Genomic DNA, 27,350 nt, shown 5'->3' with positions numbered 1-27,350 from the left:
ACAAGTTGAGAACGCTTTTTAAAAAAAAAAGCGCATGTGATCCTTGACTTTATTAATAGAGGAATAGAGTACCAAAGAAAGGAAGATAGGCAAAACCCTTATAACACTGGTAAAGCTTCAGCAGAACTATTGATCTCAATTCTGGGCACCACACTTCAAGAAAGATTGTCAAGACCTTGAAGAGGGTGCAAAAGAAATCCCTGGAATGCATCAGGGATGAGGGATGTCAATTATGTGGATAAGCAGATGAAGCTGGGGTTGTTCTCCTGAGGGGAGATTTGATGAAGGTATTCAAAATGTTTTTAATAGACTAAATGACTAAGAAACTGTTTCTAGTGGCACATGTGCAAGTAACGAGAGAACACATATTTACAGGGAATGGCAAAAACACCAGAGGTGACAACTTTGCAACACAGTGAGTTCTGATCTGGAACAAACTTCATGAAAGGGTGGCAGAAGGAGGTTCAATGGTAAGATTAAAAACGGAATTTGATAAATGCATGAAAGAGAAATATTTACAAGGTAACAGTGCAAGAGCAGTGGGAGTGAGACTAATTGGATAGCTGGTACAGATAGGATGGGCTGAATGGCCATATTCTCGGCTTCTAAAAGTAATTTGCATTCTGCATGGTTACATTGTGAGATTATGGGGAAAAAAAATAGTCTGAAAGTTTATAAAATCAATCAATACTCAGAGAAAGTGTTTTTTCCACCCCAGCAGATCTTTTCCCCACAGTAATATTAGCCAGAATACAGCTCCGATAGTGGCTCAGTTGGTTTATCGAGTGAATCGTACGGATCAAGAAGGCACAAGGCCCAGGCCTCAGTCTATGCGGAGCTAATCAATATCAGCGAATATAGTTGCATGGACATTAAAGGCCCCACTCCCTGGAAAATCAGGTTTCCATTACTACCCAGTGATCCTTTCCAGAACGTGCACGTGTTCAGATGTCTGTGATGCCTTGTGTGTTTGAACAGCCTGCCAAAACCCACTGTTTTGGATTGTACATTAATAATCACCATTTGGATGAGGTAGTGGAGATTTCTTGGTGCATTGGAGTTGTGTCCCAGTGAGTAGCCAATACTTTCAGGAGACTAGAGAGAGGAGAAAAATTTGCAAAAAGATCCATGAGCAAGGGTAATAGATCTAGATGTTTACATCTCTTAGCGCTTCTCTAAAATCTACTGCCAGTGACGTGGAGCCATTTGCTGGCATCTGCTGATCTATTACTGAACAATACTTAATTCAGTTACAAGCTGTAAAACTTGCTGATCCACATGATGAGCAGCAGACATCATGCATTGATTCAGCAGCAGAGTTTGGCAGATCAGCAGATCAGAAATATATATCTAGCTCTGCAAGGCTTATGCTTATAGGATTTGTTTGCTCTGCCTGTCTTCCATCTAGAGAACATTTAGCAAAGTGTTTCACTCATCTAAAGGTACAAACATAAAGAACAGGAGCAAGGGTGGAGTAGACCATTCGGTCCCTCGAGCCTGCTCTGACGTTCAATACGATCATGGCTGGATCTACCTCAACTCGACTTTTCTGCCCTCCCCCATATCCCTAAATTCCCTGAAAGATCAAAAATCTATTGATCTCAGTTTTGCATATTATTCAACGATTTAGCATTCACAACACTCTGGGTAGACAATTCCAAAGATTCACATTCCTCAGTGAAGAAATTTATGCTTATCTCAGTCCTAAATTATCGACTCTTTAGTCTGAGGTTGCACCCTCGATATCCCAGCCAGGGGAAGCAACCTCTGTGTCTACCCTGTCAAACCCCTTCAGAACCTTGTTTCAATGAGATCTCCTCTCATTCTTCTAAACTCAATGGGGTATAGACCTATTTACTCAGCCTCCCATTATAGGAGCCAATCCAATGCCCCTTTGTTGTACTGCCTCAAATGCAAGTATATGCTTACTTCGATGTGGAGACCAAAACTGTGCACGTTATTCCAGATGTGGTTTCACCAAAGCCCTGTTCAATTGTAGCAAGCATTTCTTATTCTTGTATTTCAGTCCCCTTGCAATAAAGGCCAACATGCTATTTGCCTTCCTAATTGCTTGCTGTACCTGCATGTGAGCTTTGAGTTTCTTGTATTCTTGTGTCTCTGTGAACATCAGTGTTTAAAAGTTTCACAGCTTTTAAGAAATATTCTATTTTTCTTTTACAACCAAACCTCGTTTCAATCCGTGTCTTGAATTTTAAAAAATTCATTCGCAGGATGTGAGCTTGACTGGCAGGGCCAGCTCTTATTGCCCAGCCCTAATTGCCCTTGAGGTGGTGGTGGTGAGCTGCCTTCTTGAGCTGCTGCAGTCCATGTAGTGTAGGTATACCCACAGTACTGTTAGGAAGGCACCTCTGACCCAGTGACAGTGAAGGAACGGTGATATATTTCCAAGTCAGGATGGTGAGTGGCTTGGAGGGGAACATCCAGGTGGTGGTGTTCCCATCTATCTTGCCATTGTCCTTCTAGATGGTAGTGGTCCTGGGTTTGGAAGGTGCTGTCTCAGGAGCCTTGGTGAATTCCTGCAGGGCATCTTGTAGATGGTACACATTGCTGCTACTGTGCATGGGTGGTGGAGGGAGTGAATGTTTGTGGATGTGTTGCCAATCAAGCGGACTGCTTTGTCCTGGATGGTGTCAAGCTTTTTGAGTGTTGTGGGAGCTGCATTCATCCAGGCAAGTAGGGAGTATTCCATCACCCTCCTGACTTGTGCTTTGTAGACGGTGGACAGGTTTTCAGGAGTCAGGAAGTGAGTTACTAATGGCAGGATTCCTAGCCTCTGCCCTGCTCTTATAGTCACAGTATTTACATGACTAGCCCAGTTCAGTTTCTGGTCAGTGGTAACCCCCGAGATGTTGATAGTGGGGGATTCAGTGACGGTAATGCCATTGAACATCAAGGGGTGATGGGTAGATTCTCTCTTGTTGGAGCTGGTCATTGCCTGGGACTTGTGTGGCGCGAATGTTACTTGCCACTTGTCAGCCCAAGCCTGGACATTGTCCAGGTCTTGCTGCATTTGGACATGGACTGCTTCAGTATCTGAGGAGTCACGAATGGTGCTCAATGACAGATTGTTCAGAGCTCTCTGTGATAAAAAAGGTTAAATATGCACAACCCTCTAAGTGAAGAAATTTCTCCTCATCTCAGTGTTAAATGGCTGACTGCTTATCTTGAGTGTGTGACACTTAGCTTTAAACTCTGCAGATAGGAGAAACATCCTCCCAACCTCTGCTTTGTCAAACTCTTCAAGAATTTTATATGTTTCAGTGAGATCACTTCTCATTCTTCTGAACGTTTGGAAGCATAAGCTCAGTCCAATAAATCTGCCCTCAAAGAATAACCTTCTAATCCCAGGAGTCAATCTAGTGACCCTTTGTTGCATCCCTTGTAAGGCAAGTATGTCCTTCCTTAGGTAGGTAAACCAAAACTGAACACAGTACTCCCCAAGTGTGGTCACACCAAAGCCCTATATAACTGCCATAAGATTACTTTCTCTTCTGCTCCAAACCCCTTTGCCATAAAGGCGAACATACCATTTGCTTTCCTAATCACTTGCTGTACCTGCAAGTTGACTTCTTGTGATGTGTGTACAAGGCCACTTGGCTACCTTGGAATACCAACATTTCCTGGTCTCATTGTTTGAAAAAAATTGTGCTATATTTTGGGACCAATTTAATTTGTGTCCTAAATCGTCTTGTTTTACACAAATGGAATTCAATACCATATCATGTTACAGAACTTCACTTTCTGAGGGTTTGGCATTACATGTCAGTGCAAATGTAATGTCCTGCAGTTGCGATTTCAATTCTCATAACCTTTCAAACATATTCATTATTTGTTAGTGGACCAAAAACAGAAAATGCTGGAAAAACTCAGGTCTAACAGCATCTGTGGAGAGAAAAACAGAGTTAACGTTTCGAGCCCGTTCGACTCCCCTTTGAACTAAAGAACAAGAGTCATATGGACTTGAAACGTAACTCTGTTTTTCTCTCCACAGCTGCTGTACCTGCTGAGTGTTTTCCAGCATTTTCTGTTTTTGTTTCAGATTTCCAGCATCTGCAGTATTTTATCTTTGATAGTGGACTGCGGAAGTTAAACATTTGCTAATCAGAGTTTAGGTATTGCAAGAATTTTTGTATGCTTGATTCTGAACCTAGCACAAACTTTAGTCAAAGTCTTAAGTGTTGGGTGAAGCTCAGGAAATCAGGTGATGGTTAGAACGTGGAATTGCCTGCCACTCATAGTTATTGAAGCAAAAAAAAACCACATTATTCAAAACGAAAATTCCACCTTCAGTTGGAAAAGAGCATGAAAGGCCCAGGAGCAAGCAGAGGGATGTAATTAAACAAGAAAGACTCACTTGGATTTCACAACCTCAGGATGTCCCAAAGCTAATGATGTCTTTCCAAAGTATAGTCACTGTTATACTGTAGGAAAGGATGATGTCATGTGGGACAGAAAAAATAGAATTAATTGGTAAAATTCTCAGGATGTAGGCATTGCTGGCAAGCGCAGTATTTATTGCCCATCCATAATTGCACATCAGAAGGTAGTGGTGAACTGCAGCGCTTGTGATGAAGATGCTGTTAAGAAAGAAGTTTCCGCATTTTGATCCAGCAACAACGAAGGAAAGAACAGTGATAATTTCCAAATCAGCATGATGTGTGACGACCAGGGGTGTTCCTATGCACCGGCTGCCTTTTTCTTCCAGATGGTAGCGGTTGTGGGTTTGGGAAATGCTGTTGAAGGAACCTTGGTGAATTGCTGCAGTGTAGCTTGTAGATGGTGTACACTGCTGCCACGGTGCACCACTGGTGGAAGGAGTGAATGTTTAAGATGGTGGATGGGATGACAATCGAGCTTTGTAGTGGATGGTGTAGAACTTTGAGTATTGCTAATGCTGCACTCATCCAGGCAAATGAAGAGTATTCCATCACACTCCTACCTTGTGCCATGTATATTGTGGAGAAGTTTTGGTGAATGTAGAGGTGAGTTACTCATCATAGAATACCCAACCTCTGACCTGCTGTTGTAGCTACAATATTCGTTGTTCGTCCAGTTAAGTTTATGGTCAGTGATGAGCCCCCAGGATGTTTGTGGGTTTTCGGCTATAGTGATGTCATTGAATATCAATCTCTCTTGTTGGAGATGGTCATTGCCTGGCACTTGTGTCGTGTGAATGTTACTTTCACCTACCAACCTAAGCCTGAATATTGTCCAGTTCTTGCTGCAGGTGACCATGGGCAGCTTCATTATCTGAGGATTTACCAATAGAACTGAAGACTCTGTAGTCGTCAGTGAACATTCATACTTCTGATCTTGTGATGTGATGATCATTGGTGAAGCAGCTGAAGATGGTTAGGCCTTGGACATTGCTTTGAGGAACTCCTGAGATGATTGGCCTCCAAAAACTGCAACCATCTTCCCTTGGGTGTGGTATGACCCCAGCCCTGGAGGTGGACCCTTGTGGGAAGGCCTCTGGGAAAGAGCAATGTTTAGGAGAATATTCCAGAGCGAGTTCTTTGAGAGTGGAGATTGGAAGCCCTCATGTGAAAAGTGGAGTTAAATGAGACTGGTTGGCTCATGGTGTGACAGGCGTCTGGGGGAAATTGAGGAGAGATGCATAGCATCTGTTTGGGGCGGCATCTGTCACTTGGTTTCAGAATGTGGTGTGCCTGACCACAGGTCACCTATTGGTTTACATGGACTGCGTAATTACTGTAAACATTAGAGTATAAGGTAGCTTTTGTAATTTGTGTTATCCTTATGGTCAATATATATCTGTTAAGGTGTAGTTGTGGGTGAAGGAGTATTGTAATATAGTTCACCTTTTCTTGTTTAATAAATTTTTTTTGTTAAAAGTTCATCAGCTGACTCCTGTGACTCTGTTCAGTAGCCACTCTCCACATAGCTGAACAAAAAATAAAAACTAGGATCAATCAAGCCGGATTCCACCCTGGGATCAGGCTTGTCCAGTAGTAACATCAGCTGGGATCATAACAAAAGGTAATGGGAATGTGCCCAGATCATTTGCAGAGTCAGTCATTGGCTCAGGTGGTATTAGGGACACAGGATTGCTCTTTATCCTTCCCATGTACCTACTGATCCCTGTGTGACTGTCCTTTGTGTCCCTAACTTGATCACTTATGCCTTTAATTTCATAATTCCATTTTAGAAGTGATTTGTAGATATTTATTTTAGGGGGAGGTGTAGTGAGGGAGGAGCGTTCAGCTTTAGTGCTTTAATTCTGGCTGCAGTTAACACTGCTGTCAGATTATATCTTAATATTCATCAATATATAAATTACCTGTAATTTGTTCTACAGCAGATTTCATAAATTTATTTTCCCTTGTCCCTCCCCAGGCTCTTGTTTGGCCACGATCAGTTTGAATCTTGCTGTTGAAAGCTTGACATACATGCAGTGTCCCTGGTAGATATGATGACTATCGCAATAGCATATTCTGTTACTCCTTGTTTGTGTTTGAAGAATTTGCAGATGTAATTTGCTCTTGATTACAATGGGATGTGCCACAGGCTACATTAATATGGCCTGCCCTGGTCTTACTGCAGTTCAAGTGTCTTCTGACATATCAGAATGCTTACTATTGTACCACAGAGTGCTTGTTGAATTCTTGTCCCTGTCTTCCTTTAGTCTTGAATAACAATTTTCTTGTACACAAGCTTACTGTGTCCGTTGTGCTCTTCCTGTTTTTCAGTTCCTAGTTTAGAGTTCTACTGATAACTGTCTCTACTATTTTGCACTAGCTTTTAAAGCATTGGCACAAGGAACCTGTATCTACATTTTACATTAATAATTAGCATGTCTAACTTTTTTAGTTTCCTGTTTTTCAGTAATGTAGCCAAATTTACACTTAATAACCTAATAATCCTGAAGCATTTTGCTACACCCTGTCTGTCTATTAGCAGTATGTAGTTTCGAATCCAACACTTAAGACTATCCCAATGTATAAACAAAAAGGCATGCTGGATTCTTAACATGATTTTAGGAATTCATCGACAATTGCCAATCCGTAAACTTCCCTCCCAGTGATTAATCTCTAATTGACCTGAAGTACTTGCTGGTCACCACAATCTGCCTTTGCGGCCTTAAAGGAACTGGCAATCTTACATACAGCTGTAACCTTAAAAGCAAAATGATAACTTGTGTATTATATGGCATGATACTTCTGTCATTCCCTGTGTGTTGCCTGATTTACTGTGAGCAAATCCACAATTGATTTGTTAGTCAAATGCATTTTTAAATGTAAATTGCTGTGTCAGAGAATCATTAGTAAGGTTACTGAGTCTTGGAGCTGGTCATACGCTGGCCTCATTCTGATTGCTGATTTTCTAGATATTTCTCTCTCTGTATAGGTGCAAACAGGAAAATGTGGGTGGGGGGAGGAATACCTTGTATTTTTTTTAAGCACCTTTCCTGATCTCACAGCATCCCAAAGCGCTTTACAGCCAATGAAGTACTTTTTGACATGTAGTCACTGTTGTAATGGTGAAACGTGGCAATGAGATAATGTTATGACCGCAGCCGATGTTAGTCGCTGAGCAAGCCAAATCCCAGAGGGAAACATGTTTTACTAATAAAAACTTTTTTTTGTATTTTGAAAATACGGGGTAAACTATTGATCCCAGAAACATAGAATCTCAGTAACACTTTTAGGATTTTAAAATTAAAAGATTTACTAACAAGAAGCGAAGAGGATTAAAACTTCACAGTTAAAACAGTCTTACAAAACATTCCCCAAAAAAACCCACTTAATCAGAACACACAAGTAAACAATTTGGTTACAACTCATTAGATTTTTATGGTTAAAATCTGTAACATTACCCAAGACACACAAACTGCTGTTACTTTAATAAAGTATATCACACAACTTCTCACTCTCTTCCACTCTGCTGCGGAAAACTGAAGGAATCTCAGAAACAGACTGCTTTCGGAAGACAAACACTTTTCTGGCTTGAAACTGGATGGTTGCTTCAAATTCACCACTTTTTCAGCACAGAGTTGGTCTCAGGACATCTCCCCCACACAGCCAACACAACTCAACTAAACATCTTTTAGTTAAAAGCTAAAAACTGCGGCTGCTGGAAATCCAAAACAAAAATAAAAATACCTGGAAAAACTCAACAGGTCTGGCAGCATCTGCGGAGAGGAGTACAGTTAACGGTTTGAGTCCGTATGACTCTTCAGAACTAAGTAAAAATAGAAAAGAGGTGAAATATAAGCTGGTTTAAGGGGGGTGGGGTGGGAAAAATAGAGTTGGATAGAGGGCCTGTGATAGGTGGAGATAGCCAAAAGATGTCATAGACAAAAGGACAACGAGGTGTTGAAGGTGGTGATATTATCTAAGGAATGTGCTAACTAAGGGTAGAAAGCAGGACAAGCAAGGTACAGATAGCCCTAGTGGGGGTGAGGTGAAGGGAAGGAATCGAAATAGGCTAAAAGGTAGAGATAAAACAATGGATGGAAATACATTTAAATAAAATGGAAATAGGACTCAATTTCTGGTGATAGACTGTCCACCGATATTCATTACAAGCCTACCAACTCCCACAGCTCCTCACACCCCGCTTCCTGTAAGGACTCCATCCCATTCTCAGTTCCTTCGCCTCCGGCGCATCTGTTCTGATGATGCCACGTACAAAAACAGTTCTTCTGACATGTCTTCCTCCTCCCTTAACCGAGGTTTTCCACCCACGGTGGTTGACAGGGAACTCAACCGTGTTCGGCCCATCTCCCGCTCATCTGCCCTCACACCTTCCTCTCCCTCCCAGAACCATGATAGGGTCCCTCTCTTCCTCACTTATCACCCCACCAGCCTCCGCATTCAAAGGATCATCCTCCACCATTTCCGCCAACTCCAGCATAATGCCACCATCTTCCCTTCGCCTCCCACGGCGGCATTCTGCAGGGATCGTTCCCTCTGGGACACCCTGGTCCACTCCTCCATCAACCCCTATACTTCAACCCCCTCCCACGGCACCTTCCCATGCAACCGCAGTAGGTGCAACACCTGCCCCTTTACTTCCCCTCTCCTCACCGTCCAAGGGCCCAAATATTCCTTTCGAGTGAAACAGCATTTCACTTGCACTTCCCTTAATTTAGTCTATTGCATTCGTTGCTCCCAATGCGGTTACCTCTATATTGAAGAGACCAAACGCAGACTGGGTGATTGCTTTGCAGAACTCCTTCGGTCTGTCTGCAAGTATGACCCAGACCTCCCTTGTCGCTGGCCATTTCAACACTCCACCCTGCTCTCATGCCCATATATCCGTCTTTGGCCTGCTGCATTATTCCAGTGAAGCTCAACGCAAACTGAAGGAACAGCTCCTCATCTTCTGACTAGGCACTTTACAGCCTTCCGGACTGAATATTGAGTTCAACAATTTTAGATCATGAACTCTCTCCTTCATCCCCAACCCCTTTCCGATCCCCCTCCCCTTTTCCAATAATTTATATAGATTTTTCTTTTCCCACCATTTCCATTATTTTTAAAAGTTGTTTTATTTCTACCTTTTAGCCTATTTCTATCCCTTCTCTTCACCCCACCCCACCCCACCCCCACTAGGGCTATCTGTACTTTGCTTGTCCTGCTTTCTACCCTTAATTAGCACATTCCTTGGATAATATCACCACCTTCAACACCTCTTTGTCCTTTTGTCTATGACATCTTTTGGCTATCTCCACCTATCACAGACCCTCTATCCAGCTCTACCTGTAACCGCCCCCCCCCTCCCTAAACCAGCTTATATTTCACCTCTTTTCTATTTTTACTTAGTTCTGTTGAAGAGTCATACGGATTCGAATCATTAACTGTGCTCCTCTCTGCAGATGCTGCCAGAGCTGGTGAGTTTTTCCAGGTATTTTTATCTTCCTTTTAGCATCCTTTTCCCCTTTGATCTTAGACTCCATTGTTGTAAGCACCTCTTTGAACTTAATTTTTCCAAAATATAAAAATCTTCGTTTTTCTATTGCTTCCAGTTCCAGGTAAAGTAAAATGTAATAACCTTCCCCTTGTTTACTTACGAAACCTTTGTAAGTTGTAAAAGTTCCTTGTCACCTCTAAACTCCCTTTGAAATTAAACAGCTGAAATGTCAAGTCCTTGCCTATCACCTAATGCAAATTTTAAAAATCAACCTATTTACTCATAGCCTCACGTTACAAATGCATGTATCTAGCACCTTTACCTTTTATCTCCCTGCTCCCACAGACAAGCTGTCTTTACTAACCTTCTAGTTTAATTACACACACACGCATGCACTCTCACAGTCTCCTTTACAGAATACCACTATATTCCCAAAAATATTTAAAGAATAACCTTCATCTTCACAATAAAGACCAAAATAATTTTTGCTGCTGTTTGCTGAGAGATAAATGTTAGCCAGGATATTGAGGAGTCTACAGCTTCTCACACCCTGCTTCCTGTAAGGACTCCATCCCATTCTCTCAGTTCCTTCGCCTCTGTCACATTTGTTCCAATAATGCTACTTTCCAAATCAATGCTTCTGACATGTCTTCCTTCTTCCTTAGCCGAGGTATCCCACCCACTGTGGTTGACAGGGCCCCCAACCGTGTCTGACCCATCTCCCGTGCCTCTGCCTTCACACCTTCCTCTCCCTCCCAGAATCATGATAGGGTCCCTTTTGTCCTCACTTTTCACCCCATCAGCCTCCGCATTCAAAGGATCATCCTCCGCCATTTCCGCCAACTCCAGCATGATGCCACCACCAAGCACATCTTCCCTTCAGCCCCCCTGTTGGCATTCCGTAGGGACTGTTCCCTCAAGGACATCCTGGTTCACTCCTCCATTACCCCCAACACCTCATCCTGCTCCCACGGCACCTTCCCATGCAATCGCAGAAGGTGTAACACCTGCGCCTTTACCTCCTCCCTCCTCACTGTCCAAGGGCCCAAATACTCCTTTCAGGTGAAGCAGCACTTCACTTGTACCTCCATCAATTTGGCCGACTGCATTTGCTGCTCCCATTGTGGTGTCCTCTACATTGGAGAGACCAAACGCCAACTGGGTGACCGCTTTGCAGAAAGCCTTCGGTCTGTCCGGACCTTCCTGTCGCTTGCCATTTCAACACACCATCCTGCCTTCATGCTCACATGTCCATCCTTGGCCTGCTGCAATGTTCCAGTGAAGCTCAACGCAAACTGGAGGAACAGCACTTCATTTTCTGATTAGGCACTTTATAGCCTTCCGGACTTAACGTTGAGCTCAACAACTTCAGATCATGAACTCTCTCCTCCATCCTCACCTCCTTTTTTCAAAATTCATTTTTATTTTTTAAGTTTTATTTTTTATCCACTTATTTTTATTTTCATTTTCATTGTTTTAGCCCCATTTTTATCGTATTTTCGATCTTTTTTCCCACCACACTCCCCCCCCCCCCCCGCAAAAAAAACCCACAAAGGCCACCTGTCATTTATTCATGTTGTTCTTTCCAGAGTGCTTACCCTTGTCCTGCTATTATTACATTCAGCTTTCTTATCTTAATGCCACCATCAGCACCCCCTTTAGCCCTTACCACTACCATTAACACTCCTTTGTCCTTTTGTTCATGACATCTTTGTCAACCTCTCCTTTGCCCCCACCTATCACTGACCTTCTATCCAGCTTCACCTGCTCCACCCCCCTTAAACAGTATAAATTTCATCACATTTTTACTTCTCTTTACCTCTGAAGAAGAGTCTTACAGACTTGAAATGTTAACTCTGTTTTTCTCTCTATAGATGCTGTTGGATCTGCTGAGTTTTTCTAGCATTTTCTGTTTTGTATTGAGGAGAACTGCCCTGCTCTTTTAAACGTTGCCATGTGATCTTTTACATGCCCCAAAGGTCTGACAGGACTTTGGCATAATATCTCATCCTAAAGGCTGTGACTCTGACTGGCACTCACTCAATTTTGTACCGGGGCTTCGGCCTGGATTTTGTGCTCATGACTTTGGAATGGGACTTGAACCCAGAGTTGACTCGGAGGGAAGAGAGAGCTAACACCTAAATTTAAATACAAAGAAGGAAAACCCCCCAAATTTCTCCCAATATATTTTTAGTTGTTGAAGGAGATTCATTCAAATGTTTTCATTCCAATAATAGTTCAAACAGCTTGGTTTTAATAAAGCGTAACATTTTGATGGCTTGATATGAAGAGTTGAGTTTATGCAGCTCATTATCAACTTTCCCAAAAATCCAAAAGCGATCCACATACAGTTGAAGCGCTGCATATGCTTTTGAAGTGCAGTCATTGTTTTGTGCTAGTTGCTGAATGAGGTGATCTGGTGTTTTAGATCAGTTAATTAGCATTAACAAAGTTGATGATGCTGCTCAAGTATGCCTTCTATTTTAGAGATAGAGTATGCTTTAGGAGTTGTGCTTTCAAGTAAGATTTATACTTTGGATATTTGCTAATTAGTCAATAAATTGTGGAGATGGCCTCAGTCATGAGGCAAATGTTTTTAAGAACTGATTATAGAGCGGTTCATTTTGTTTTATTAGTACATTAATTACTGTTTCACTATCTGCCAATATTTATCCTTTAGTGGATCCCACTAACTAGTGCCTGAACATTAAGAAAACCCAGGTTACCTGTTTATTTATCTAATTACCTATACATCTAATGGCATAGCCAGTAGTTTTTGATCTTTTCTTACAGACTCCTGGTGTAAAGGGAGAAGGGCTTTTTACATGGAATTACATAGTATTTGCAGAACAGAACCAGGCCATTTAAACCAGTTGGTCCATGCCTTCATTTATGCTCCACAGAAGCCTCCTCCCATCCACTTTGTCTCAGCTTGTCACACCATATCCTTCTCTTCCTTTTTCCCTTGTGTTTATCCAGCTTCTCTTTAATTGCTCTACACTATTCACTTCAGCTACTCCCTGTAATAGTGAGTTCCACATTTTCGCCACTCTCTGGATAAAGAAGTTTCTCCTGATTTTTTTTTTACAGGAGTTTTGGTAATTATCCTGCATTTAAAATTTATAGTTTTGGATTCCCTGAAAAGTAGTAACATCATCTCTACATCTACCTTATCAAGCACTTTTTAAAGCCACTAACGGGTAATCTCTTAGCCTTTGTTTTTCTTGAGAAAATTGCATTTACGTAAGACCTTCTTATGCCCTCAATGCCCCCTGTTGCTTCACAGTCAATTAATTGCTTTTTAAGTACAGTCAATTCTGTTTATAGGAAAACATGACAGCCAGACTGTGTGCACTGTAAGGTCCCACAAACAGCAAGACGACCAGTTAATCTGAGGTATTGGTTGAATGTTGGCTGGGGCACTAGAAGAAATCTGCATTCTTGTTTGAATAGTGGAATGACATCTTTGATGTCCAGCTGAACTGGAGATAGACTCTTTATCTGTCAACTCTTAGGAAAGGCATCATCTTCAGCTGTATGAGATTTTCTCAGAACTGAACTGAGGGGTCACTGAGATGAGATGCTTCAGTTCCAGAGTAGAGCTTGAACCGGTGACATTGCGAGATGCAAGATTAAAAAACAGACTTGCATTTATATAGCATCTTTCACAACATGAGATTGCCTAAAGCACAGCGAAGTACTTTTGAAATGCAGTACTGTTGTAATGTCAGAAACATGGCAACCAATTTACGCACAGCAAGTTCCCTCAAACAGCAGTGTCCTAATGACCAGATAATCTATTTTAGTGATATTCAAAAAGGGAGGGGGACAAAAAACAGGTAACTATAGGCCAGTTAGCTTAACATCTGACATTAGGGAATAATAAAGGATGTAATAGCAGAGCATTTAGAAATTAATAATATAATCAAGCAGAATCAGCATGGCTTCATGGAGGGGAAATAATGCCTGACAAATTTATTAGAATTCCTTGAGGAGGTAACATGCAGGATAGTTAAAGGGGATCCAGTAGATGTGATATATTTGGATTTCCAAAAGGCGTTCAATAAGGCACTGCAAATAAGGCTACTTAATAAGATGAGCTCAGGGTTTTGGGGTTAGTATATTAGCATGGATAGAGGATTGGCTTACTAATAGAAGACAGAGTTGGGATAAGGGGGACATTTTCAGGATGGCAACCTGTAACTAGTGGAGTGCCATAGGGATCAGTGCTGGAGCCACAGTTATTTACAATATATATTAATGACTTGGATGAGGGAAGTGAATGCACTATCATCAAGTTTGTGGATGACACAAAAATAGGTGGGAAGGCAAGTGGTGAGGATGACACACAGTCTACAGAGGGATACAGACAGGTTAAGTGAGTGGGCAAGAATTTGGCCGATGGAATATAAGGTGGGAAAATGTAAGGTTATGCACTTTGGCAGGAAGAATAAATGAGCTGAATATTACTTAAATAGAGAAAGACTGCAGAAAGCTGCAGCAGAGAGGGATTTGGGGGTCCTTGTGCATGAATCATAAAAGGCTAGCATACAAGTTCAGGTAATGGCGAAGGCAAATGAAATGTTGACCTTTATTTCAAAGGGAATGGAGTTTTAAAAATAGGGAAGTCTTGCTAAAACTATACAAGGCACTAGTTAGACCACAGCTAGAATACTATGAACAATTTTCATCCCCTTATCTAAGGAAAGATGTACTGACATTGAAGGCAGCCCAGAGAAGGTTCATGAGGTTGATCCCGGGTATGGAGGGATTTTCTTATGAGGAGAGGCTGAGTAGGTTGGGTCTGTACTCATTGGAGTTTAGAAGAATGAGAGGCGAGCTTGTTGAAACATAAGATTCTTAGCGGGCTTGACATAGTAGATGCTGAGAGGTTGTTTCCCCTTGTGGGAGAGTCTGGGATCAGAGGCCATAATCTCAAAGTAAGAGGTCGCCCATTTAAGACAGAGATGAGGAGGAATTTCTTCTCTCAAAGGGCAGTGAATCTGTGGGATTCTTTATCGCAGAGGAATCTAGATTGTTAAGTGTATTCAAGGTTGAGATAGACAGATTTTTAATCAGTAAGGGAATCAAGGGTTATGGGTGAAAAGGCAGGAAAGTGGATTTATGGATTAAGAAATCAGCCTTGATCTCATTGAATGGCGGAGCAGACTCAATGGGTCGAATGGCCTACTTCTGCTCCTAGGTCTTATGGTCTATGGTTGAAGGATAAATATTGACCATGACACTAGGGAGAACTTAACTGCTTTTCTTCAAAATAGTACTCTTACCTTTTATGTCCATCTGAGAGGAGAGATTAGTTTAATATCCCATCTGAAAGGTGGATAAAAGTGGAAGCAATATAAGCTGATGTGTAAGCAATAAAAATCAGAATTTAGAGTTCTGAACAATTAATTAACAAAATTGAAGTGGAATTGTAGGTGCCTTGTCCCAGATGTGAACTGTTTTGCAAAGGAACTTTGTTTAAAGATGAAGACGTATAAAATTCAAACTCCATTGTTATGGACCATGAGGGGAAGAGTGCGCAGTTAATTCTAGCCCCACTTCTCCACAGGTCTTAACAATAGTTTAAATGTTTAATTCACCCACAAAATTGGCCAATTGTTTACCCACGACACATTCAGTCCCAGCATAAAAAAGCTAACTAGGCTTCTTTCGATAAACATAAAAAAACCCTTAACTTTTTATAAAACAAACTGCTTTTTAAAAACAAGTTAATAAACTGGTTAACATACATGTTTCAGTTTAGAAGTGTAACCATTTTCTCCCTTATTGAAAAACAGATATTCGAACCCCCGTACACACTCATACACAAACACTAAACAGGACAAAACAAACATTCCCCTGTAGAGGCTGGAGGATGGGAACGTTTCTTTTAAAAGTATAAAATTCGAAGAGATCTCAAACGTTGTTGATCTAACAATCCTGGTCACAAAAGTCCTTTCAGACGGATTTGTTGGTGAAACTGTCCTTGATGACTCTTACTTATCACAACTTTGCAGACTTTCAAAAAAAAGATTTATTCTGATGAGATGTTTCTGAGGAAGGTGGGGCAGAGCAAGGGAAAGAGTCTTTTTCTTGCAGCCTGCTTCTAAGACACCCACACATGCACTCTCTGGGAGTTTTTAAAGACTAAGATGTTCAAAGAATACTTCTGAGGCCAGGTGTTTTTAACCAGTCAGTAAGAGCCTTTAGCCTGGCAACAGCAGTTCTTTGTTAACTTAGATATACAAAGTATCTCTTCCCTCACCAGGTGTTCCTTGCTGGACATCTACCTTGACCAGTGGTTTCTTGAAGAGTAGCATATACGCAGCCCTGAATTAATCTTGCAGACTTCTAAAAATAAGTCAGGCGGGAGAATGTCCAAATTCAATGTCCTTCAATTTTTCCAAAAAACAGAACAAAAACAAAAATGCCTGGAAAAACTCAGCAGGTCTGGCAGCATCTGCGGAGAGGAGCACAGTTAACGTTTTGAGTCCGAATGACCCCTCAACAGAACTAAGTAAAAATAGAAGAGAGGTGAAATATAAGCTGGTTTAAGGGAAGGGTGGGACAAGTAGAGCTGGATAGAGGGCCAGTGATAGTTGGAGATAACTAAAAGATGATACAGACAAAGGACAAAGAGGTGTTGAAGGTGGTGATATTATCTAAAGAATGTGCTAATTAAGGGTAGAAAGCAGGACAAGCAAGGTACAGATAGCCCTAGTGGGGGTGGTGTGGGGTGAAGGAATCGAAAAAGGCTAAAAGGTAGAGATAAAACAATGGATGGAAATACATTTAAAAATAATGGAAATAGGTGGGAAAAGAAAAATCTATATAAATTATTGGGAAAAAAGTGGGGGGGATTGGAAAGGGGGTGCGGATGGAGGAGAGAGTTCATGATCTAAAATTGTTGAACTCAATATTCAGTCCGGAAGGCTGTAAAGTGCCTAGTCGGAAGATGAGGTGCTGTTCCTCCAGTTTGCGTTGAGCTTCACTGGAGTAATGCAGCAGGCCAAGGACGGACATATGGGCATGAGAGCAGGGTGGAGTGTTGAAATGGCCAGCAACAGGGACGTCTGGGTAATGTTTACGGACAGACCGAAGGTGTTCTGCAAAGTGGCCACCCAGTTGTGTTTGGCCTCTTCAATGTAGAGGAAACCGCATTGGGAGCAACGAATGCAGTAGACTAAATTGAGGGAAGTGCAAGTGAAATGCTGCTTCACTGGAAAGGAGTGTTTGGGCTCTTGGACAGTGAGGAGAGGGGAAATAAAGGGGCAGGTGTTGCACCTTCTGCGGTTGCATGGGAAGGTGCCGTGGGAGGGGGTTGAGGTATAGGGGGTGATGTGATGGAGGAGTGGACCAGGGTGTCCTGGAAGGAACAATCCCTGCGGAATGCCGCCGGGGTGGGGGGGTGAAGGGAAGATGTGTTTGGTGGTGGCATCATGCTGGAGTTGGCGGAGGATGATCCTTTGAATGCGGAGGCTGGTGGGGTGATAAGTGAGGACAAGGGGACCCTATCATGTTTCTGGGAGGGAGAAGAAGGTGTGAAGGTGGATGCGCGGGAGATGGGCCGGACACGGTTGAGGGCCCTGTCAACCACCGTGGGTGGAAAACCTTGGTTAAGGAAGGAGGAGAACATGTCAGAGGAACTGCTTTTGAAAGTGACATCATCAGAACAGATGCGCCGGAGGCGAAGGAACTGAGAGAATGGGAGGGAGCCCTTACAGGAAGTGGGGTGTGAGGAGCTGTAGTCGAGGTAGCTGTGGGAGTCGGTAGGCTTGTAATGGATATTGGTGGACAGTCCATCACCAGAAATTGAGACAGAGAGGTCAAGGAAGGGAAGGGAAGTGTAGAGATGGATCATCTGAAAATGATGGAAGGGTCCAAAAAACAGGTTCCTCACACAATATTGGAAATCTGAAGTAAAACAAAATGCTGGAATATACAGAAGGTGAGCCAGTATCCAGAAGTGAAAGATTTATTTGGGCGGAACCCCTTCATGGTTGACTCATAATACTCCTGGCAACTGAGGTTAGGTAACACATGGAACCTTGCCAACTTCTCCCAAATCCTGAGAACAAATATGTTTTGGTGGGGACAGGGACTTTGTATGTTGTTCAGAATGCTCTTTTCAGTCTAGTCCTTGCCACTTAAAACACTTACAGCTGACTGCCTGTTTTTCAAATGCATTTGCCAGAAAGAAATAACCATTAGCCATTTGTATTAATGTTGATTTCAAAGTTGCAGTTGAAGAGTCTTAAACACTTTGATTATTTCAGGCAGAAACAGCTGTGCTCTGGGCTTCTCGTGCTACTCCAGGTCACTGGGACTGATGGCACAGACGGATAGACAGCATTCCTCCTAAAATAACAAAGGATGAAATGTTTTGCATTTTGTGTAGGCTGCTTCAAACATTAATTCTGCTTGCTGCATTCACAGCTATGCTTTACTAGCTGAGACTTTAGAATTGAGCTGATTTGTTGAAAAAGTAGGTGTTGTGTATGATGAAAAAGTATTTGTTTTAGGGCGAGAGAATATGATGTTTCTACTGTATTTTCTTAAATTACTCTTCTCTTTTCATGATAGGTAGATTTCTCTACTCAAGAACCAGTCGCCATCTTATTTTTCACATTGGTAGGGCAACATGGTGTCAATACCAGAGTTCTACCTGGGCAAGAATGTACTCATCACTGGAGCGACTGGCTTCATGGGCAAGGTGCTGCTTGAGAAGCTGCTGCGTTCTTGTCCAGCAGTCAAGACTGCATATATCCTCGTGAGACCCAAAGCAGGCCAGAGTTCTCAAGCACGGGTTCAAGAGATGCTGAACTGCAAGGTAAAAAAAGGCGTTTCAGGGCAAGGTTGGTGCTTTCATGACTCTTGTCTTTGGGGCAGAGTGGGCAATGGTCAGGGAGGAGACAAGGCTATCCATATGCAAGAAATCTATCACACTTCTCCACTTTCCATTCATTGTTCATAAGGTAATCTTAACATTTTTGAAAAGGCCCAAATAAATGGCGAGAGTAGTAAAATAATAAACTGATTTCTCCTGTGGGTTTCTCTTGGGCATCAAAAGTGCTAATTTATTCTGCTAGTGCGCAAATTACATTTTCTTGGTCAAATAACTGACCTCACCCCTCCCTATCTCTAACCCTCTCTAACCTCCTTTGGCCCTGCAACCTTCCACAATCACTTTGCTCCTCCAATTCTGGCCCCTTATGCATCCTTGATTTTAACCGCTCTACCATTGGTAGCCATGCCTTCAGCTGCCTGGGCCCTAAGCTCTGGAATTCCCTCCCTAAACTTCTCTTTATGCCTTTTAAGACACTCCTTAAACTTTACCTCTTTGATCAAGCTTCTGGTCACCTGTCCTAGTATCTCCTTTTTTGACTATCAAATTCTGTTTGGTAATGCTCCCATGAAGCACCTAGGGATGTTTTACAATGTTAAAGATGCAGTATAAATCTGAATTGTTGATGCAGGAATTTACTTTTTGTGAATATTAGTGTTGGTATATGGTAAAAGGTTTTTTTTTTGTTCCCTGTTCTGATTGACACATTTAACTGTTCTTGCCTTTGCTTTTCGGTCACAACCTGGGTGTTGCACTATTGCAGATCCAGAATAGTCTTTGATGAGAAACATATCCAACTATTTCAGACATGGTTCCTTATAACCTGGAGTCTATAATTTTCACTAAATTTACTGACCTCTAATTTGCATCAGAAATGCACAATGCAGGCAACTACAATAACCTGGATTCTTACAGGATGTGCTTGAGCAAGGTCCTTACAGGGTCTGGCTAGGTTAATGGTTGAACTTCAGAACAATCAATACTTCAAGCAACCTGTGAGCCACACCACAGGAGATCTGCCATTGACATTTGTGCTCAGATACTCCCTGCAAGTTGTGTGTCACCGATTCGCATCTTTGTGTTTTTTCCTCTCTAAATCTTTTCCAATGCCTTTTCAATTTAAAAAGAAAAGCAGGAATACCTTGTCATGTGCTGATTTTTCTCTTCCCTGCTGACACACCTTCCCCCTTCCAACTGACAAATCATTTTTGATTATATAATTGCAGGTTTCCCAGTCGCAGTAATGTTTTGAAGGGCTTCCAACTCTGTTAGCTGAACATAATGAATTTTTATATGCTCAAGGATCCATAGTTTTTTTCAGTTTTCATTCATGTGCTCTACACCTCCTGTAGTCAGCAATTCACTTGTAGGTTGCACCACAAATTGAATAATTAAATGCAATCATATTCAGGGCTATTTTTAACTAACATTACTCTAATTTTACCCATAAATTTCCAAAATGCTTCAAAATTTAAAAAATGCTCTCAAACTTGTTCTGCACTTTGAGAGTAGAAAACTTCCCAAGGTTTTTCATAAGGGAAAGGGTTGTAGTAAATTTAAATGTAGGAAATTCGAAGCAGCAGTAGGCCATTCAGCAACACACCCCCGCCTTCACCGAGCTTGCTGCACTGTTGAATTACATCATGGATTATCACATCTCTTCTATTTTCCAATTCTTGCTCAAGAGTCGATGGCATAGTGGTATTGTCGCTTGACTAGTGATCCAAAGACCCAGGGTAATGCTCCGGGGACCTGGGTTCAAATCCCGCCACAGCAGATGGTGGAATTTGAATTCAATTAAAATCTGGAACTAATGATGAACAACGTGTGATAAAACCATTGTCGGGAGTAGTTCAATGTCCACAACCTCCTTGCATCTGTCCATGACAGTATGGGTAGGAGCGACCGCCGCACAGTTTTGTGGAGACGAAGTTTCGGCTGGCTTCACATTGAGGATACCCTCTGTTGTGTTGTGTGGCTAAATGGGATAGATTTCGAACAGATCGAGCAGCTCAGTACTGGGCATCCATGAGGTGCTGTGGGTCATCAGCAGCAGCAGAATTGTAACTCGAACACAATCTGTAACCTCATGGCTCGGTATATCCCCATCTATCATTACCATCAAACCAGGGGATCAACCCTGCAGGAGCAGCACCAAGGCATACTTAAAAATGAGGTATCAACCTGGTGAAACGTGAGTGCCAAACTGCATAAGCAGCAAATGATAGACAGGGCTAAGCGATCCCACAACCAGATCAGATCTAAGCTCTGCAGTCCTGCCATGAATGGTAGTGGACACTGGAGAAGGTTCTATCATCAATGATAGAGGAGCCCAGCACATTAGTGCAAAAGATGAGGCTGCAATCGCTACAATAATTGCTACAATTTTCAGCCAGAAGGGTCGAGTGGAGGTCCCCAGAATCATAGATGCCAGTCTTCAGCCAATTCGATTCACTCAACAAGAAACGGCTGAAAGCATTGGATACTGCCATTATTCCTGCAATAGTACTGAAGACTTGTGCTCCAGAACTTGCCATGCCCCTAGCCAAGCTGTTCCAGTACAGCTACAGCACTGGCATCTACACAGCTATGGCCTGTACACAAAAAGCAAGACAAACCAAACCCAGCCAGTCACTGCCCCATCAGTCTACTCTCATCATAAGTAAAATAATGGAAGGAATTAACAACAGTGCTATCAAGCAGCACTTGCTTAGCAATAACCTGCTCACTGGCACCCAATTTGGGTTCTGCTAGGGCCACTCAGCTCCTGACTTCATTACAGCCTTGGTTCAAACATGGACTAAAGAGCTGAACTCCCGAGGTGAGGTGAGAGTGACTGCACTTGACATCAAAGCAGCATTTGACAGAGTGTGGCATCAAGGAGGTCGAGCAAAACTGGAATCAAGGGGAAAACTCTCCGCTGGTTTGAGTCATACCTAGCACAAAGGAAGATGGTTGTGGTTGTTGGAGGTCAGTCACCTCAGTTCCAGGACATCACTGCAGTAGTTCCTCAGGGTAGTGTGCTTGTCCCAACCACCTTCAGCTGCTTCATCAATGACCTTCCTTCCATCATAAGGTCAAAAGTGGGGATTTTCGCTGATGATTGCACAACGTTCAGCACCATTCGTGACTCTTCAGACACTGAAGCAGCCTGTCCCTAAATGCAGCAACATCTGGACAATATCCAGGCTTGGGCTGACAAGTGCCAAGTAACATTCGCACCACACAAGTGTCAGACAATGATCATCTCCAACAAGAGAGAATCTAACTATTACCATGACGTTCACTGTTGCTGGGTCAAAATCCTGGAACTTCCTTCCTAACAGCACTGTGGGTGTACCCACACCACTTGGACTGCAGTGGTTCAAGGAAGCAGCTCACCACCACCTTCTCAAGAGCAACTAAAGATGAGCAATAAATGCTGGCCCAGCCAGCAAAGTCCACACCCCATGAATGAATAAAAAAAAATATTCTCGATCAACTTATCTAACAATCTATCATTTCAGTCTTGAAAATTCCAATTGTCCCCTAGAAACCATAGCCTTTTGAAGAGAGAATTACAATTTTTTTTTTTACCCTTTGTGTGAAAAAGTGCTTTGGTCCTGAATGGCTTGATTTTAATTTTAAGATTATGTCCCTAGTTCTTGATTCTTCCAGAGGAAATAGCAGAAACTATCAAGCACTTTAATGTTTTAAGCGTCACCATCAGATCACGTATACTCAAGGGATTGAGAGAAACTTAAGGGCTTAGAAAGAGGATTCTAGTGAGCAGAGTTATGATGACTAACAACTTTGCCATTTAAAATGGAGTTGGAAGGGAGAGATGCATAGTTGAGAGTCAAGAACGATTATAGGGCTGAAGGTTGCAGAAGTAGACCATAAGACATAGGAGCAGAAATTGGGCCATTTGGCCCATCGAGTCTGCTCTGCCATTCAACCATGACTGATAAGTTTTTCAATCCCATTCTCCCGCGTTCTCCCCTAGGTGGACCAAGGCCATTGACAGACCTGTATAAGGATGAGGTTTTTGAAATCAATGTATTGGTTGTGTGGCAAGGATAATTGAGTTATATGCAAATCTGCAAGAGTGTTGAAGTAACTGTTGGTATAAATCCAGTTGGCACCAACCATAGGGGGCAGCAAAGAGAAGCCCACGGTTTTGTGAGTTGAGCCTTATTTGGACATGTTCCAGAATGCTGCAATTATCAGATTACAAAGACATCTATTTGTCATAAAATGGAGCCTTGCACATAAAATGACTTCCACAATAATATCTTCTTTACCAGCATCCCTAACAGAATTTAAAAGCTGATAAATATTTCAGTAAGTTGCAGTTATATCATGCCATGAACATAGTAAAAGTCCCAAGGCATGGTATAATGGTGTCATGCAAATAGTAGAATTAGGGAGGTGCCCAACAATTAGCTGCTAAGTTGGTATTTGGTTCTGCATGTGTTTGGTATTGGTTAATTTATCCTGGTTTCCTGTATGCTTTGTCTGCTTAAAAATTGTTCATAAATTTACAAACTTCTAAACAGCTCTTGGATTTCTCTGCAGTGGATCCCATTCCTGTATATGAAGTCACTCCTCCTAATATGTTCTCAACCTAAAGATCATTTTGGCCGATGTCTGCTGTCTATGGCTTTAATTCCTACATCCGGTCACTCAACTGCTCATTGCTACTTAGCCCTGTGAGGCTAATTTATAAAACATAAAATGCTAGTGGCCTTTTTATCTACCTGCACTCAACTTTTAATGGAATTACTCTGTGTTTGAACTTTGTCCATATACATCACTCAGCATCTTTCCATTGAGTGCATATTCTCTTCTGGTGGTCAAAGATATAGGCTTTAAAAGAACCTAAAGGAGGAAAGAGCCAGAGAGACAGAAAGATTTAGGGAGGGAATTCCAGAGCTGAAGGTCTATACAGCGGAAGGCATAACTGTCAATGGTAGAGCAATTAAAAGTTGGGGTACACAAGAGGTCAGAATTGGAGGAGCACTGACCTGGAAGGTTGTAGGGTTGGCGGAGATCAACTTCTTCCCAAATGTATAAAGCTCAAACTATACAGCAGTGTTCCCATTCTGCTGCCATGACTTTGCTCACCTAAAAGCTTTTCATGGCTTCAGGATGTCTAAAAATTTATTCTGAGTCAATTTCACAGCCTGAGTTTTAATGTAACTTGCTGAAGAAATAACTTGCTTTGATGTTGCACCTTTCATGAATGTCCTAAATCTCTTCACAGCTAATAAAACACTTTTTAGGGTGTAGTCACTGTTGTAGTGAGCCTTATGAACTTGAGTTGAACCAAAACTCTGCAACCTTTTTCTAATTCAGACAAAATTCCATCACCCCTGTTCTTGCTGACCTACATTGGCTTCTGCTCTGACAATTCCTTGGTTTTAAAATTCTCACTCTATTTTGCAAATTCCTCCTTTGCCTCTCCCCTTCTTATCTCTGTAATCTCCGCCAAGCCTACAACCTTCCAGGTCAGTGCTCCTCCAATTCTGACCTCTTGTGTACCCCAACTTTTAATTGCTCTACCATTGACAGTTATGCCTTCAGCTGTATAGACCTTCAGCTCTGGAATTCCCTCCCTAAATCTTTCTGTCTCTCTGGCTCTTTCCTCCTTTAGATGTTCTTTTAAAGCCTATATCTTTGACCACTAGCCTGAATATCTCATTATCTGGCTTGGTGTCAAATATTGTTCCTGTGAAGTGTCTTGGGATGCTTTACTGTGCTAAAGGCACTATATAAACACAATTTTTTGTCAAATAGGAAATGCGGAAACCAGTTTGCGCACAGCATGACCCCACGAACAGCAAATGCGAAAAGGACCAGATAGTCTGGCTTAGTGGCGTTGGTTAATGAATAAGTGTTGGCCTGGACACTGGGAGAATGCACCAGCTCCTCTGCAAATTGTATCTTTGGTTCTTTTAGATCCGCTTGAGAAGACAGGCAAGGTCTCAGTTTTGCATTCCATTAAAAAGACATCACCTCTGACAGAGCAGCACTTCCTCAGTATTGTACTGAAATACTGCACTTGCATGCGCAACTCTCTTATGCGATTTGAACCCATAAGCCCCTGGTTCAGGCAAAAGTGCTCTCCCTGAGCCACTTTCTATTTTTGCGTAGTTGAATATTAATTTTAATTACATTTTTCCACAGCTGAAGTTAAGCATTTAGTGTTTTTTTAAATTATGATGTCCTTCTCAAGTAATGTTTGCCTTGATTCTAAATAGTATATTCCCAAACTGCACCATTTGAATTGGGAATCAGTGCTATGTAGTTTCCTCATATGCTCATTATCCATTGAATACGTTAGCTACTATATGGTGAATATGCAGTACTTATTCTGTTAGTTATCTAATGTAGTTTTATCGTTTCTTTTTTTATCCCCGTGTAGCTTTTTGACAGACTGAGAGATGAACAGCCAGATTTCAAAGAGAAGATTGTAGCAGTGAGCAGTGAATTGACTCAGCCAGAGCTTGGGCTTAATCAGGCTGACAAGGAACTCCTGACATCCTGCATTAATATAGTCTTTCACTGTGCAGCCACCGTACGCTTTAATGAAACCTTGAGGTAAGTGTTTGCATTTTTTAAAAATGTTCCTTTTACTTGATAATTCAGTGGATGTGGACATTGCTGGCATGGTCAAAGTTTACTTATTACCTATCTTTAATTATCCCTGGAGAAAGTGGTGATGAACCACTACAGTCTGTAGGTGATCCTGCAGCACTGTATAGGGAAGGACTTCCAAGATTTTGATCCAATGATGGATTGACTGATGTATATCCAAGCCAATATGGTGTGTGACTTGGATGAGAACTTAAGAGGTAGTGGTGTTCCAATGTGCCTGCTGCTCTTGTATTTCACAGTGCTAGAGGCTGTGGGTTTGAGAGGACACTGCACTTTTGAGACTTGGTACCTGCTGGCTGTGTTATGCAGTGGTGTGGGCAATCTGAAATTGCTGGGCTTACATTCCTGCATATTTCATGGATGATCTTCTTTTACCCAAAGTAAAATGGGGAATTTAATGAGCAATAAATTTTTTAGACTAATGAAAATGAAGTGGCTCAATTCTCTTCAAGCCACTCGTATTACGGGAGTGTTTCCAATTCCTGATGCCTGGGTCTCATGCAGCATAAGGCAGCACAAAATTTCAATTGCTGCCAACCTTGGTGAATCTGGTGAATGCCGTTGACATTAACACTACCTGTGCAAGGTAGCCCCCACCTCATCAATTGGAAGCTGGTAAATTACTTATTATTTTTCTCTATTGTGTAATTTCCTCTTCCCTCCCCATCCCTCTTTATTGGACTGAATGAATTCTTAAAAGTCAGCAAGACTATATTTCATTTGATGTGACAGGCATTCTCAAATTGATTCTTTGTATAGTTTTAATCTGCTTATTTGTGCATTTACTGTTATATAGTGAATGCAGTTTGTTTTTAAAAAAAAAGAGAAACAGTTGATTGTTGTGAATCTAGCACAACAGTGCCTTTATGAAAGCTAAGTACATTGAAGATTTGGAAATGTTCTGCTTTCTCACCTTTCAGAATATCATCAGATTGGGAAACCAGCCGTCGATGCGTCATCTTTTAACTGCCGAGCAGTTATTGTCATTTGTTTATATTTTCTCAAAAACTATACCCCTGCAAGCGAGTTACCATGCATCTGGCTGAGGAGAGTGTGAGCAGCTTCACAGCTCTGACTTTAAATCAACTCTTGCACCCATCTGAGAGTGGAAATTTTTATGTACACATGAACCAGTACTTAACATTGTTGCCCAACCTGGCAATTTATAATGTTTTATCTATAATATTGACATAACATCACTTCAAAATTTTGGATTGGAGTGCGCAGATCTAATATAGTCAAGTTTTATAGATTTACAAGAAAGTGACTTGTTTGTTATGTTTATAATATTTTTAGATATTTATTCCAAAAAGTGGTGACTTTAAACATGTCTCATGATGTAAAATATATTCAACAAAATATATTCAGGTTATAGATAAATGTTAACCAAATTTGGGTAGCTTGTAAACTGTTGTTTACATTAAACAAGTTTATTATCCTGGTGACCTAACCAAGGTCATTGTGGTTCAAGATAAATGGCTGATTAGTTATTGTACCTTCTGTGCAGTAAAATTCCACATCCAAAAGCTTTGATGCTTCAATCTTTTGCTTGTTGTGCACAAATTATTTTGAGATTTAAATGTACTTCTATATTTTTCATTGTTGTAACTTAAAATAAACTGATGGGAGATTAAATGTGAGACAAGGCCCTTTTCTCTAATGAGCCTATTTCGTAAAGAATTGGCCAGTGCATTTCAGCACTGGTATTTTGGCGTGTTGAATGTCAGACATCTGATGACGATCTTTTTCTTCCCTTACAGAGATGCAATGCAACTGAATGTGGTTGCTACCCGCCAACTCCTTGCTTTTGCACAGCTGATGAAGAAGCTTGAGGTCTTCATTCACGTTTCTACCGCATATGCACACTGCAATCGCAAACATATTGAGGAGGTCATTTATCCACCTCCAGTTGATCCTAAAAAATTGATTGAAGCTTTGGAGTACGTTTGCTGTCTTATTTCTTTCT

General features: G+C 41.7%; 1 protein-coding gene across 3 annotated transcripts in view; it reads left to right on the top strand.

The window, feature by feature from the left end:
• Positions 1–27,350, top strand: part of far1 (fatty acyl CoA reductase 1) — a 125,485-nt gene that overhangs the window by 47,306 nt on the left and 50,829 nt on the right. For 2 of the 3 annotated variants that reach the window (XM_041197685.1, XM_041197683.1), the window contains exons 2-4: positions 18,484–18,730; positions 25,152–25,327; positions 27,145–27,324. In XM_041197685.1, the coding sequence (XP_041053619.1) occupies positions 18,542–18,730; positions 25,152–25,327; positions 27,145–27,324 (545 nt within the window). In that variant the 5' untranslated portion in view covers positions 18,484–18,541. Of the gene's footprint in view, positions 1–9,818; positions 9,878–18,483; positions 18,731–25,151; positions 25,328–27,144; positions 27,325–27,350 lie in introns of those variants that run through there. The other variant, XM_041197684.1, reaches the window with a different exon arrangement.

This window comes from Carcharodon carcharias, chromosome 10, assembly GCF_017639515.1.
Source record: "Carcharodon carcharias isolate sCarCar2 chromosome 10, sCarCar2.pri, whole genome shotgun sequence".
NCBI lineage: Eukaryota > Metazoa > Chordata > Chondrichthyes > Lamniformes > Lamnidae > Carcharodon > Carcharodon carcharias.
This window is presented reverse-complemented; position numbering and strand designations above follow the sequence as displayed.